Source organism: Carlito syrichta, unplaced genomic scaffold (assembly GCF_000164805.1).
Source record: "Carlito syrichta isolate Samal-C Ts95f unplaced genomic scaffold, Tarsius_syrichta-2.0.1 Scaffold304555, whole genome shotgun sequence".
Classification (NCBI taxonomy): domain Eukaryota; kingdom Metazoa; phylum Chordata; class Mammalia; order Primates; family Tarsiidae; genus Carlito; species Carlito syrichta.
In genome coordinates, this window is record NW_007248651.1 from 389773 (window position 1) to 405612 (window position 15840).

Consider the following 15840-nt stretch of genomic DNA (forward strand, 5'->3'; position numbering starts at 1 on the left):
CTGTCACCCAGACTGGAGTGCAGTGGCCGCTCCCGGCCACCGCAGCCTCGACCCGCTGGGCTCCGGCGATCTTTCCGCCTCAGCCTTCCAAGTAGCTGGAACTACAGGCATGCGCTACCACACCCAGCTAATTTTTATTTATTGTAGAGATGAGGTCTCGCCAACTTGCCCGGGTGGGTCTCGAACCCACAGGCTCAGGCAGCCCACTCACCTCAGCCTCCCAAAGGCGCGGGATTACAGGCTGAGCCACTGAGCCCGGCTCAGTTTCCTTTTTTTTTTAAAAGATACCTCTGATTTATTCCAAGGCACATGAGTAAAGCTTCTTGTCATTCCCCAGCCTACCAGTAAAATAGTATGAGATCTATTTTAATACATCACTATTATATTTCTACTTTATCCCTACTAGCATAATTTCCCAAAATGTGTACTACTACATTTACAGAATTGTGTTACAGATAAAGACAAAACCTACTAAGACAGATAATCTGACTTTGTGAAAATAATGAAGACCGATATGATGCAAAAATTCACCACCATCAGTCCTAACTACAAACACATCTAGAAATATTGGATAAATTATAAAAATAAAAATAAAAATTTTAAAAAAACAGCTGAACTCGGAAGAAAAAGAAATCCTCAGTTTCTAGAAAAAGAGAGGAAGCAAAGCCAGATTGCTGTTGCAAGAGTATTCATACAGTTTCTAAAGGGATATAGGCACTAGAGACTGACTTTCAAACATCCATCCCTGAAACCACACGAGGTAGTGACTTACAGTGTTTATCATCAGCCGGGTGTGGTGGCTCACGCCTGTAATTACAGCACTTTGGGAGGTGGAGACGAGAGGAATCCCTGAGCTCAAGGGTTCAAGATCAGCCTGGGCAAACTGGCATGACCTCGTCTCTATAATATATCAAAAAATTAGCTGGGCACGGTGGCACGCACCTGTGGTTCCAGCTACTTGGAAGGCTGAGGCGGAAGAATTACCTGAGCCAAGTAGGTTGAGGCTGCGGTGGTCGTGAATGTGCCACTGCACCCCAGCCTGGACAACAGAATGAGACTCTGACTCAAAACAAAAACAAAAACAAAAACATAAAAAACTATTTATCATCTTTATGGAGAGCAGTTCTCAAAGTTGGTTCCAAAGAATTCATGAAATCAAACTATTTTCATCATAATTCTAAGATGTTATTTGCCTTTTTCACTTACATTTTTGAAAAAGTGTATTGAGTTTTCCAGAGGAAACATGACATGCGATATCACAACAGACTGACTAGAAGCAGGAATGAGAATCTGCTATTAAAAGATTGATAACTGAACCTGGATGCCAGATACTAAGACTAAGACTGCTGTCCTTCAAAAGGCCTGCCTAAAGTTTTGGCCCCTGCCTGCCATTTAGAAACCTGAATGATAAACAATTCCCTACTCTAATATAAAACTTTTCAAATGACTAAGAGTGCTCATAGTACCCAGACTGTTTGTACAAATGTAAGTGCTGAACACCTGCTATCCTTCTGGGAGTTGGAAATTTTGGTACATGTTTGACAAAGGGTGCTCATGTCATCAGCACCCAATAAAAATCTTGGGCACTGAGTCTCTAATGAGCTTTCTTGGTATGCAACACTTCCCATGTGCAGCCATAATTTTATACTGGAATAATTAAGCACATTCTATGTGATACTACTGGGAGAGAACTCTTGGAAGCCTGTTCCTGGTTTCTTCTAGACTGCCCACCCATGCATTTTTCCCTTTGCTGATTTTGTTCTGCATTCTTTCACTGTAGTAAATCACAGCCATAAGTCTTCCTAACAAGTCACCCAAACTGGAAACGATCTTAGAGACCCCTCAACACAATTAGTCATTATGTACAACCACAATAACCATCTCAGCCTGTGTTGAGGACCTTGGCAGGGATGGCTGTAGCAGGAATGGAAAGGGCCAATCTTACAGAAAATAATAAAAAATGAATTTTAAAAATGTAGCCAATGGCTTAGTATAGAGCAAGGAGGATGAGAAAAAAAGTCATTTCTAAGGTTTTATGTTCTGTACCTACCTTTACTCCTCAGAAGCGCTCTTTGTAGAGCACTCTATAAGACACAACTTCAAAATTATGTTTCCACTAAACTAGGACACCAGAGAGGTTATTAGATACCAAGAAGCTAACTCATAACACAGAAGTTCAATGCAAATGTACAATTCCTAGCGAAAAGCTCTTTGTTACTTGCTATTTTAATAGAATGATTTTCAGAGGAAAGTAACAAATTTATGTAAGATGTAAGTACAAAAAGTCTGAAGGTTTTATACACGTTGCCTAATTAGTCTCTAAAATCCCTTTGGGATAATTGGGTTCTCTCATACCATCTTACAATAAAAAGAAAATCCTAACTAAAACATAACTGCAGCCAGGCGTGGTGGCTCAAGCCTCTAATCACAGCACTTTGGGAGGTCGAGGTGGGAGGATTGCCTGAGCCCAGGGGTTCGACACCAGCATAGGAAACTTGGTGAGATCTTGTCTCTACAATATGTCAAAAAAATCAGCCAGGCATGTTAGTGCGTGCCTGTAGTTCTGGCTGCTTGGTAGGCTGAGGCAGAAGGATCACCTGAGCCCAGCGGGTCGATGCTGGGGTGGCTGTGAGCATGCCACTGCTCTCCAGTTTGGGCGATGAAGTGAGACTCCAACTCAAAAAATAAAAAATAAACAAAACATAACTGCTTAGAAAATAAATGGTAAATCCGCAACTCAGTCTAGAAAAAGTTTTACTGCCTGTCTCATTAATACCATGACTAATGTCTTTAAAGCCCAGGCATTAATGTTTCAATCTACTTAAAGTTAAAAAGAGAAAAGCTTTAAACTTAGGACATTTAGCAAAATAATTCTAACCAGTTAATTAAAAAATAATTACTTAATTCAGGAAGGGAGGAGTGTGGGGGACACGTGTCAACACAAAGCATACTTGATCCACTACCAGGGAAAGAGAGGAGGGCCAGTTAGAAGCCCAAACTTTACCTACATGCAGCCTGTTTATGTAATTAACCTGCACTTGGACCCCACATCTCTATAATAAAAATAAAAATGAATTACTTAATTCAAAGAATCATAGTTGTAAGAAGAATAAGCCATACGAGGAGAGTTTTGCAACCCTCTTTGTTATGTTTAAAAAAAAAAAGGAGCAAGCCTCCAGTGCACCCCCTCCACCGCCAATGATCCTCATTTCCTGAAATTCAGGACTTGGAATAGCCCCCTCCCACACCAAACAGGGCTGACTGATGTAACCAATAAAATATTATCGATTTTAAGAAGTCTTACTTTTAAAGTGAAGTTATAAAAAACGCTGTAATGCTTTTCAGCTCTCAAGTGGTCCTATGAAGAGACCCATATAGCTAGAATCTGAGGCTTCCTGCCAACTTTCATGTGATTAAGCCATTCGGAAAGCCAGTCCACTAGTCCAGTCAAGTCTTGATATGGCTACGGCCCCAAACAATATTTTGACAGCAACTTCATGAGGGACTTCAAGTTACAGCTATCATTAAACTGCTCACAAATTCTTGACCCACAGAAAATACAGGATAATGAATGTTTGTTATATAAGCCACTAAAGTCAGAAGTGATATATTACCAAAAGAAAAACCAAACAGATGGCCAGGAACAAAACATGAACAGATCAGCCATCTAATAATCAAGGACAAAAGCTGCTCCTATCTTCATGTCTAACAAACATAATCCTGCATTTCTCCACATTTTTACATGAAGTTGAATAGGGTAAAAACAGAAATAGATAAATGTTTTCTAAGAATTCGTACAAAATTCAAATATGGAAACAGGATTAGCATTTACATTCTTAGTACAGTATTACTCACTTAGGGTTGACACCTAAAATAATCTTCAAAAATTCTGTGGCATTATCTCTAAAAGATTAGAAAATGTAAACATCTGCTCAAGGACAATTTAAAAAGTCAGAACAGAAACAAAATTCGGAAAAAGATAAGAGCTTTAAAATGAAGTCTCTCCTCCACAATGATATCGCTGACTTCCATTTGCCAATGGAAGAGTGTGAGAAACTCAGACTGATGCATTTCTTTATAGATAGTTATACAAGTCAGGTTTAAAAGTCAGTGATATTAAACATGTATACACTCCAACACTGAACTGTTCCTTTAACAACCGTCCCTATTTAGCCTATATTATCCATCCCACTGTATCAATCTTCTTCTCCCTTGGTAAAAACCCAGTATAGTCTCTAATCATCGTTATCCAAACTTATTATCCTAACCTGTAGTCTACCACAATAAGAAAAAAAAAAATCAATAAGGCTAGTATAGAATAGAAAAAAAACACTAAATAAACCCCCAAAAAAGGGAAGAATCAAAATATTATAACTAAAAATATTTCACACCAAAAGAAGGCTGTAAAGAGAAATGGGGGAAGGGAAGAAGACATGAAGCACAGAAAATAGCAAAATTGCAGGCATAAATCAACCACGCCAAAAATTACATTAAATGTAAATGCACTGATCACTCCAATCAAATGGTAACTATCAGTCTGCATAAAAAAGCACACGAGATCCAATTACATGCTATCTACAAGAGACAAGTTTCAGATTCCAAGACATAAAATACCTTCAAAATAAAGGAATGGAAAAAGATACAACAGGCAAACGGCAACCATAAGAGAGCAAGAGTAGTTACACTTTTTTTTTGAGTTGGAGTCTCACTCTGTCACCCAGACTGGAGTGCAGTGGCCAGTCCCAGCCACTGCAGCCTCGACCTGCTGGGCTCCGGCAATCCTTCTGCCTCAGCCTTCCAAGTAGCTGGAACTACGGGCGCACACTACCACGCCCAGCTAATTTTTTTTTATTTATTGTAGAGGGGAGGTCTCGCCAAGTTGCCTAGGCGGGTCTCGAACCCGCGGACTCAGGCAATCCAAAGCGCGGGATTACAAGCTGAGCCACCGAGCTCGGCTTATACTTTTAATTATATATCCTTCTATACTAAAACTTTTTTCTTTTTTTAATTGTGTATAACTCTTTTTTTTTTTTTTAAGTCTTGGAGTCTCACTCTGTCACCCAGGCTGCAGTGCAGTGGCATGACTGTAGCTCACTGCAGCCTCAATCTCCTGGGCTCAGGCAATCCTTCCACCTCAGATTTCTGAGTAGCTAGGACTACAGGCACATGCCACCAAGCACAGCTAATTTTTAAAATTTTTTTATAGAGACAAGATCTTGCTATGTTGGCCAAACAATCCTTCCAACCTTGGCTTCCCAAAGTACTGGGATTATAGTTGTGAGCCACCATGCTTGACCTGTAATTCTTTTAATAGGAGATAAAACTCTTAAATTAATGCCAATTATACAGTGAAAGGAAAAGTGTCAATGACCAAAGTAAGAAATTATCATCTCAATTCAGCATTACACACAGAGGTCATCTCCTATGTGGCAAGATTTCATGTACATGTTACAGTTTAAACGCATACTTAAAAACTTATCTGCCCAGATGTTGAAGGAAACTTATTTTTTTAGACCTACCAATAAAATGTAATTTTATAAGAAATCCTTATGGTATCAAACTCTCTTTAGGAGAAAAAAAAACTCAATTCACTTTCCAGATTTTATAACAGAAAGAACTAGGCAAAATTTTTAAACTGAAGTTAAAGTTTTAAAATAAATTAGTTTTAGGATGCAGAGTTAAATAATTTTTAAAAATTTTTTGAATTCATTGTTTTAAAAACTGAGTATTATTTATATCATTCAAATCCTACATATTTATTATTTTAAGTTAATGTGGTCCCTTAAAAAAAGGTGGTTTTCTACACAAGGCTAAATCAACTGGAGGGTAAGCAAAATTCAGATAAAACTATGTGCACCTCTTCTTCTGGCAGCATCTTTCTCCGACCATCCTTTACAGGAAATCCACTTCCAAAGTCTTTTGAGGAGATATCTGCTCCATACTCCACAATAACATCTTCTTCAATGCTGCTCACCAGACGCCAGAATTCCTTTTCTACTAGTTCTGTGGGAACCATCTACACGGAGAAAACAAAGATGACAGGTTACTAACTCTATACCTAGTATACATGTCAAGGCAACATAAATCCATGATAAAATTAAAAACCTTCTCATTTCCCAAAGCAGAAAAGACTGGGGTCCTAGCTTTTTCCACTGAGAATGAGAAAAAGCTACAGACAACTTGGACATTCAGCAAAACCTAATAAGCTATACCGCCTTTTTCTGAAACACACAAGCAAACAACAAACAAAAACTGCTTCCCAACTAAGAAAAAAAAGATGAATAGGGACATCAAGGAGGAACAAGGAAAGGTAACCAGTCACACCAAGGTTAAATTTTAATAATGCTGGTAAATGTTTTTGACAGAGACTAAAAAAGCCCAAGATTCCCTAGGAAAAAAAGCCAACCCCACATTTCAAATTACTAAACAAAACCAGCAACTGCCAAAGACTTCATGCTTTTCTGTAAAGGGTTACTCACAGAGGGCTATTAAAACAATTCAAGCATCAAGACAGATTTTACAACAGGAGAGTACGAAATGTCTTATTAGAAAATGAAAGAAAAAGAAACAGATACCATGTCCCATTATTTAGTGTTATATCATTTTTTTCCACGCTATCCCTGTTTTCCACAAAATAATACAAATAAAAGAGAAAACCAAAGCATTGGACTCAGACTAACCTAACAGATAGCTTACTCACATGAACTGGCATATTAAAATAATCAGACTTAAAATTATCTGCCATCTCTCCAAAGCTCTGAAGTGTATACTCTCGTACAGCCTGTTCAAATCCGAAGGCTTCTCGAGGTTTGTTACATTCCTGGAAAGAAAAAAATACCTAAGATTAACTCATTGAAACTAAACTGCAGTTTTTTTTTTGTTTTTTTTTTGGTGTTGGAATCCTGCTATGTCGTCCAGGATGGAGTACAGTGTCACACTCACGGCCACAGCAGCCTTGACCTGCTGGGTTCAGGCGATTCAACTACCTCAGCCTTCTAAGCAGCTAGAACTACAGGTATGCACCACCACACCCAGCTAATATTTTCACTGTAGAGATAGGTCTTGTCAAGTTGCCCAGGCTGGTCTCGAACCCCTGGGTTCAGGCAATCTTCTCGTCTCCACCTTCCAAAGTGCTGGGATTCCAGGTGTGACCCACCGTGCCTGACAAACTGAAGAAAGTTTTAAGGCTCATGGGTACTACCTTCTCTGATAACTTTTCCCTAGGTAGAGCAAATCAAATCAATGCTAGAAAACAAAACAACAGCCGGCTCGGTAGCTCAGTCTGTAATCCCACGCTTTGGGAGGCTGAGGTGAGTGGATTGCCTGAGCCCGTGGGTTCGAGACCCGCCTGGGCAACTTGGTGAGACCTTATCTCTACAATGAAACAAAAAATTAGCCGGGTGTGGTAACGTGCGCCTGCAGTTCCAGCTACTTGGAAGGCTGAGGCGGAAGGATCGCCGGAGCCCAGCAGGTCGAGGCTGTGGTGGCCAGGAGCAGCCGCTGCACTCCAGTCTGGGCGACAGACTGTGACTCCCACTCAAAAAAAAAAGAAAAAAAAGAAAACAAAACAACATTAGTTACAAGCAATATGTTATCAGGGAATTAAGTTCCAGAATCTCAACTGCATTTTCACAGCATTCCAAAAGGAAAGAAGGTGGTAATGAGACAGCTTTAGAGTCCAGTTTTTAGGTTGAGGTCGGTGGCTCAGCCTGTAATCCCAGCACTTTGGGAGGCTGAGGTGAGTGGATTGCCTGAGCCCGTGGGTTCGAGACCCGCCTGGGCAACTTGGTGAGACCTTATCTCTACAATGAAACAAAAAATTAGCCGGGTGTGGTAACGTGCGCCTGCAGTTCCAGCTACTTGGAAGGCTGAGGCGGAAGGATCGCCGGAGCCCAGCAGGTCGAGGCTGTGGTGGCCAGGAGCAGCCGCTGCACTCCAGTCTGGGCGACAGACTGTGACTCCCACTCAAAAAAAAAAGAAAAAAAAGAAAACAAAACAACATTAGTTACAAGCAATATGTTATCAGGGAATTAAGTTCCAGAATCTCAACTGCATTTTCACAGCATTCCAAAAGGAAAGAAGGTGGTAATGAGACAGCTTTAGAGTCCAGTTTTTAGGTTGAGGTCGGTGGCTCAGCCTGTAATCCCAGCACTTTGGGAGGCTGAGGTGAGTGGATTGCCTGAGCCCGTGGGTTCGAGACCCGCCTGGGCAACTTGGTGAGACCTTATCTCTACAATGAAACAAAAAATTAGCCGGGTGTGGTAACGTGCGCCTGCAGTTCCAGCTACTTGGAAGGCTGAGGCGGAAGGATCGCCGGAGCCCAGCAGGTCGAGGCTGTGGTGGCCAGGAGCAGCCGCTGCACTCCAGTCTGGGCGACAGACTGTGACTCCCACTCAAAAAAAAAAGAAAAAAAAGAAAACAAAACAACATTAGTTACAAGCAATATGTTATCAGGGAATTAAGTTCCAGAATCTCAACTGCATTTTCACAGCATTCCAAAAGGAAAGAAGGTGGTAATGAGACAGCTTTAGAGTCCAGTTTTTAGGTTGAGGTCGGTGGCTCAGCCTGTAATCCCAGCACTTTGGGAGTCTGAGGTGAGTGGATTGCCTGAGACTGCGGGTTCGAGACCCACCAGGGCAACTTGGCGAGACCTCATCTCTACAATAAATCAAAAATTAGCCGGTGTGGTAGCGCGCACCTGTAGTTCCAGCTACTCGGAAGGCTGAGGCAGAAGGATCGCCGGAGCCCAGCAAGTCGAGGCTGTGGTGGCCGGGAGTGGCCACTGCACTCCAGTCTGGGCGACAGAGTGAGACTCCAACTCAAAAAAAAAAAAGACTCCAGTTTTGGCATTAGGTTCTGGAACCTAGAGGACTACAGACTTGGAATCAAGCTTAGGGATGTCCATCATTCTTAGCACACCAGTGGACTTGGCCACAGAGAAAAATGTTTGTGAGGGAAGGAAAGGTAGTGGATAAAGAAATATACACTGGAATACTAGGATATCTGGCTAAGAGAATGGTTTGCTCACACTATCAATCACCACAACTAATAACACAAATATTCATTTACAGTAAGTAGAACTGCATCTAAATCTTTTAGCCTTGAGAACAGTCAATAAATAATAATTCAGGCCAGGCTCGGTGGCTCAGCCCGTAATCCCAGCGCTTTGGGAGGCTGAGGTGAGTGAATTGCCTGAGCCCACGGGTTCGAGAACCGCCTGGACAACTTGGCGAGACCTCATCTCTACAATAAATCAAAAACTAGCTAGACGTGGTAGCGCATGCGTAGTTCCAGCTACTTGGAAGGCTGAAGCAGAAGGATCACCAGAGCCCAGCAGGTCAAGGATGCAGTGGCCGGGAGCAGTCACTGCACTCCAGTCTGGGTGACCAAGTGAGACTCCAACTCAAAAAAATAAATTAATAATAATAATAATTCAAGGTCATACAAGACTTAGATACACCTAGCCAATTCCTACTCTTCAATATCCTATTATAACATTTTGCTAAAATAAGTTAACAGACTAGGCATTTCATAATAATGACACTATCTTTCACTAAGAAAAATTCAGTACAATCAAGTCAAAATTTAGACACTACCAGTATATTTATTTGCATGAAAACGATGCAAAAATTCCAAGTTCTAGAGCCTCAAGTCTAGTTATACCTTTTTAAAGAAAAAAAGGGAAAACAAATAACCTATAGCTTTCTTCATTTTTATTGTTGTCCAGCAATACGAATATCCTGAGAAATCTCATTCACCTGTAGCCATAGACATAATTATCTAGTCAATAATCAAAAAAGAACCTTTAAAAAGCAAGCTACCACAATACAATTGTTACATTTCCATTCACTATAGCTCTTGGCCGCCCCAGCATCGACCTGCAGGACTCTAGCGATCCTTCCGCCTCAGCCTTCCAAGTAGCTGGAACTACAGGTGCGCTACCACGCCTGGCTATTTTTTTTTTTTTTATTGTAGAGACGAGGTCTTGCCAAGTTGTCCTGGCTGGTCTCGAACCTGCAGGCTCACACAATCCACTCGCCTCGGCCTCCCAAAGTGCTGGGATGACAGGCTGAGCCACCGAGCCCAGTCCGTTTTTAGTTTTAAAAGGTTCCATAAAGGTTAGGCTTGTACCTCAGCAACACATTTAGGACACCTCCAGTCTCCTTTGGGCACATCAGGTAACGGAGGAATTAGACAAAATGTATGATAGCTGTCATCACATCCATCACACAAAAGCAGTTTATCTTCATTGTTTCCCCGACCACAAAACATACAAACATAGAGATCAACCTGTTAAAAAATAAAATAAAATAAAAAATCAACGAAGTCTATTTTCTATACTAAATAATAGTAAATGTTTATTAGATAATAAAAGTGTAACAGGTTATTAGAATAAAGACAGAGTATAAATTTAGGGTTATCTGAAGCCAATTTATATCTTTAAAAAAAACCATGCCAGTCTTCTTATACACAAACACTCTGTGGTAGAGAAGGAGTACTGAGCACTGTCTATAATACAACTCAGCAATTTATACAAATTCGTATTCATTCTCTCAGTTACCTATAAGGTATATGACTCAGGCAATACAGCTGACATATATGGGACAAAGCAAGGTGAAAATTACATACGCCAAAGCTGCAAGTTTACAGGCTTGTCATCCAGTTTTCTATCTAACCAAATGAGCTAACTAAACAGCTACCAAGATACACCAAGATTAAAAAACACAAAAGTAAAATAAAAATAAGGCCTTTCGTTCCTGACACTCCCAAAACACTTACAAAGTTAACAGAGAGCGTGCCTTTCCGTTGTCTCATTTGCATGTTAAACGCATCTGATCTGTTGGTAACTTTTCGTCTTCGGGTGACCTCATCTTGAAATAAAAAGTTACGCAATAATAGTGAAAACCAATGTTGAGAGCTTACTATGAACCAGACACTCTTTTAAATTATTTAAATTAGTTAAAATTTCACAACATTATGAGATGGATAGACTATTATCTCTCACTGAAGACAAAAAACCTGAGGTATAGAAAAAAGTTAATAACTTGCCCCAAATCACACAGCCTGGCAGATTTTGCATTCTAATTCAGGCAAGCAGCCAAGAGCTTGACGATTAACACTCTGCTTATACGCAGTACTGACTACATACCACCTATATGACTCCTTGGAGGGCCTCCCAAATTAGTTGGGGACTAATTTTTAAGATTGTTGTCAGCCAGTATTATAAGTACAAGAATGACAAAAACAAAGCATTTAAGTCTTAAAAGGGAAATAATAATCATTAGAATGCATCTAATAAGTCCTATTATGCGTTTTGAGAGATTTAGAACAATATTATCTGATCCTCTAGCATTCAGGCCATGATCTGAATTATGTGACTTTACCCATATCATAAGCGCATAATTACATGATTTGTGACTGTAGCATTTCATTAAGTTCTTATATAGTCAAAATATATCCAGCCAAATCTTTCTTAAACTGAGTTTTAAAACATACATGTTATATAAGGAGAACGGTGAAACCTGAACCTTACATTAGCAATTCTACTCACAAAAAGTTTCAACCGAATCCCAGCACTTTGGGAGGCTGAGGTGAGAGGATTGCCTGAGCCCAAGAGTTCGAGACCAGTCTGGGCAACTTGGTGGGTGAGACCTCATCTCTACAATAAATCAAAAAGTTAGCCGGGTATGGAGGTGCATGCTTTTAGTTCCAGCTACTTGGAAGGCTGAGGCAGAAGGATCGCCTAATCACAGTAGGTCAAGGCTGTGGTGGCCGTGAGCGTGCCACTGCACTCCAGCCTGGGCGACAGAGTGAGACACTGACTTAAAAAAAAAAAAGTTTCAACTGTGGGCCATTGCCTTACTAGACTCTGGTGTGGCCATGTGCTCTTTGAGCTATGGCTATCACCATGTTTCCTGGCTTTGGCCCCCTTCCCTAACTTGGGGAGGTAAATCACCTCTTTCTCTCTCTAACTTACTTTTTAAATAAACTATATTTTCTAATTTAAAAAAATTTTTAAATTAAAAAAAAAAATGTTTCAACTGTGAAACTGAAAGTACTAGTCGTTCTGAAGAAAACAGTTTATTTCAATGAAGTTTCAAAACGTATCAAGGGCAAGGCCTGTTATCCCGGCACTTTGGGAGGCCAGAGCAGGAGGACTGCCGGAGTCCAAGAGTTTGAGATCAGCCTAGGCAAGACAGTGAAACCTCGTATCTACAAAAATAAGTTTAAAATTAGCTGGGCGTGGTGGCACAAGCCTATAGCTCCAGCTACACAGGAGGCTTAGAAGGGAGGATCACTTGAGGCCAGGAAGTTGAGGCTGGAATGAGCCAGGATCCTGCTACTGTCCTCAAACCTGGGCAACAGAGTGAGACCCTCTTTCCAAAAATAAAAATAAAAAATCAAGAGTCAAGCAGGTGGCTCATGTCTACAATCTCAGCACTTTAGGAAGCAGAGGCGGGAGGATCGCTTGAGCCCAGGAGTTCAAGACAAACCTGGGCAACATAGTAGACCTTGTCTCTACAAAATTTCTTTTTAAAAATGTGTTTTAGCGGGTCATGGTGGTACATGCCTGTAGTACAAGCTACTTGGGAGGCTGAGGTTGGAATAGCTTGAGCCCAAGGAGCTCAAGGCTGTTGTGAGCTATGATCATTCCATTGTACTAAAGCCTGGGTGATAGAGTGAGATTCTGCTTCTAAAAAAAATTTAGAAAATAAGCCGGGCTCGGTGGCTCAGCCTATAATCCTGTGCTTTGGGAGGCTGAGGTGAGTGGATTGCCTGAGCTCACGGGTTCGAGATCCGCCTGGACAACTTGGCGAGACCTCATCTCTACAATAAATCAAAAATTAGTCGGGCGTGGTAGCGCGCGCCTGTAGTTCCAGCTACTTGAAAGGCTGAGGCGGAAGGATCGCTGGTGTCCAGCAGGTCGAGGCTGCGGTGGCCGGGAGTGGCCACTGCACTCCCATCTGGGTGACAGAGTGAGACTCCAACTCAAAAAAAAGAAAAAAAATTTAAAAAATTTAAAAATTAGCCAGGCGTGGAAGCGCGCACCTGTACTTCCAGCTACTTGGAAGGCTGAGGCGGAAAGATCGCCGGAGCCCAGCAGGTCGAGGCTGCAGTGGCTGGGAGCGCCCACTGCACTCCAGTCTGGGCAATGGAGTGAGACTCCAACTCAAAAAAAAAAAATTTAGAAAATAAAAATTATGGTTAGAATTCAAAAATTCTAAGTTTTCCCAATATATACTGATACAAAGAATTATAAGCTTTAGATCACTAGATGAGAACCATTAATTTCACCATTCTCTCACAAACTAGCCTTAGAAATGGCAATGCATTTCTGTGTCATATATAAGGAAGAAAAATTCTTCTAGAATCATAAAAATTCAACACAATATTCTCTTCATATGTTAAATTTAAGATATCTGGCATTAAAAAACAATCTGACTAGAAAGCACATTGCAACTTGACAATTCTTTTTTTTTTTTTTTGAGTTGGAGTCTCACTCTGTCACCCAGACTGGAATGCAGTGGCCACTCCCAGCCACCGCAGCCTCGACCTGCTGGGCTCTGGCGATCCTTCCACCTCAGCCTTCCAAGTAGCTGGAACTACAGGCGTGCGCTACCACGCCTAGCTAATTTTTGATTTATTGTAGAGATGAGGTCTCGCCAAGTTGCCCAGGCGGGTCTCAAACCCGCGGGTTCAGGCAATCCACTCACCTCGGCCTCCCAAAGGCACGGGATTACAGGCTGAGCCACCAAGCCCGGCTTGACAATTCTTAAGGATTCCCAGCACAGACTGCAATTCAAGTACACATAGCATTTGAATCTTTTTACAACCATACTGCTGTACCTTATCTCTTTTCATGGCCAGACAACACACCTTACCTTCTTTATCTTTTGCTCCCATTGCTAGGCCCACAACCTTGGGCCCAGCCCCAAAAATCTGAAGTTTCTTCAGTTCCGTGTTTCTGCTCATGTCTCCAGATTCTGACTAAAAAATAATAAACAAAATTCACATTAGCATAAATATACTGATTCATGTATTTATTTTCTTATAAGAAGTTTCAAGATCCTCTTCAAAATGAAGGAAAAAATTATTTGATTTCTTTTGTCTAAATCTACTTACTGCCTAACAGTTGTAAGTCTTTCCACAAAATAAAATTCATCAATGTCTCCTAAAAAGTGTAGTTGCTGAGCTAAAGACAGACACTGTTGTTTATTATGCAATAGAAATTCCTACTTCCAATCTGCTAATGGACACCTGCTCATAATTAGAAGGCAATAGGCCCATCTCAGGGCATAAACCACGATTGTCCTAAACCAATCATGCTAATTCCACTTCTCTTTGTTGGTGATGACCAACAAAGGGGTGGGAATGTAATCCAGTTCTAGCCAGTGACACATCAAAAAAGTTTATTGGGGGCAGCCTGTAATCCCAGCACTTTGGGAGGCTGAAGCGAGAGGATTGCTTGAGCTTGGAGGTTCGAGACTAGCCTGGGCAACTTGGTGAGACCTCGTCTCTACAATAAATCACAAAAACTAGCTGAGTGTGGGGGCGCACACCTGTAGTTAATGCCTGTAGTTCCAGCTACTTGGAAGGCTGAGGTAGAAGGTCAAGGCTGTGGTGGCCATGAGCAAGCCACTGTACTTCAGCCTGGGTGACAAGAGTGAGACTACAACTCAAAAAAAAAAAAAAAAGTTTACTGGAAGTCTCCAAGTAAGATTTTAATCTTCCAATAAAAGGGAAAGCTGGCCAGATACAGTGGTTTACGTTTGTAATCCCAGTTCTTTGGGAAACTGAGGCAAGAGGATTACCTGAGGCCAGGAGTTCAAGACCAGCCTAGGCAATATAGTGAGTGAGACCTCATCTGTACAAGAAATAAGAAATTCAGCCAGGCGTGATGGTGCACGCTTATCATTCCAGTTACTTGGGAGGCTGAGGCAGGAAGACTGCCTAAGCCCAGGAGATTGAGGCTGCAGTGAGCCATGATCACACTACTGAACTCCAGCCTAGGCAATAGAGTGAGACCCCCAACTCATACAAAATAAAATAAAAGGGAAAGCCTATCAAAGGGTAGTCTTTACTGCCCAACTCCCTTCCTGCTTGCTAGGTGACTCAGTTAGGTGAAAACATGGTGCTGGACTCTGCAAGAGTCACAGTACAATTGAGAGAAGACTTACACCTACACAATAAAAGAAGCAAGTCAGAAATATGGAAAGCACTTGGGTCCTTGATGACAATAAGAAGATGCTACACCAATCCTAGAACCACTATCCTCTGAAAATCTTATGTGAAAAATGTTATGAAGTTTAAGCTACTGTCATCTGACATTCTATCACCTGAAGGTGAGAGTATACTGACAAGATATTGGTGTTAAATCTTGAATTTAGAATAACCATCATCCCTGAATGTAAACTAAGTCGCTAGCCAAAAATGTATTTTAAATGTGTAAAGAATAAGCATAAATATAAACCAGGACAAAACACAGACTACTTTAGAATAGAACAGAAGAATATAACAAATGATATATGCAATCCAGTCTAATAAAAGATCATATAAGAAAGAACAAAACCAATATAACTGGCTTTCCAATTTTTTCTTTCCAAATTGGAAAATACAGTTTATTTAGAAAGTAAATTAGAGAGAGAGAGAGAGAGAGAGACAGACAGACAGACAGATAGACACTGACTCACCTCCCCAAGGCAGGGGAGGGACAAAGCTAGGAAACTTGGCAGCCATAACTCAAAGAGCTATGTGGAAATACCAGAGTTTAATGAGGCAATGGTGAGTGGGGACAGGGAGAGGAACAGGGAGAGGGACAGGGAGAGGGACAGGGAGAGG

At 41.1% G+C, this 15840-nt stretch overlaps 1 protein-coding gene across 1 annotated transcript in view; it reads right to left on the minus strand.

Annotated features, from left to right (window-relative positions):
- KDM5A (lysine demethylase 5A) overlaps nt 1–13987 on the minus strand; it is a 68765-nt gene extending 54778 nt beyond the window's left edge. The window contains exons 1-5 of the mRNA XM_008060193.1: nt 13884–13987; nt 10780–10871; nt 10132–10290; nt 6701–6820; nt 5858–6016 (exon numbers count right to left, since the gene is read on the minus strand). Coding sequence (XP_008058384.1) covers nt 5858–6016; nt 6701–6820; nt 10132–10290; nt 10780–10871; nt 13884–13974 — 621 coding nt within the window. The 5' untranslated portion in view covers nt 13975–13987. The remainder of the gene's footprint in view (nt 1–5857; nt 6017–6700; nt 6821–10131; nt 10291–10779; nt 10872–13883) is intronic.
- Between the last annotated feature and the right edge of the window lie 1853 nt (nt 13988–15840).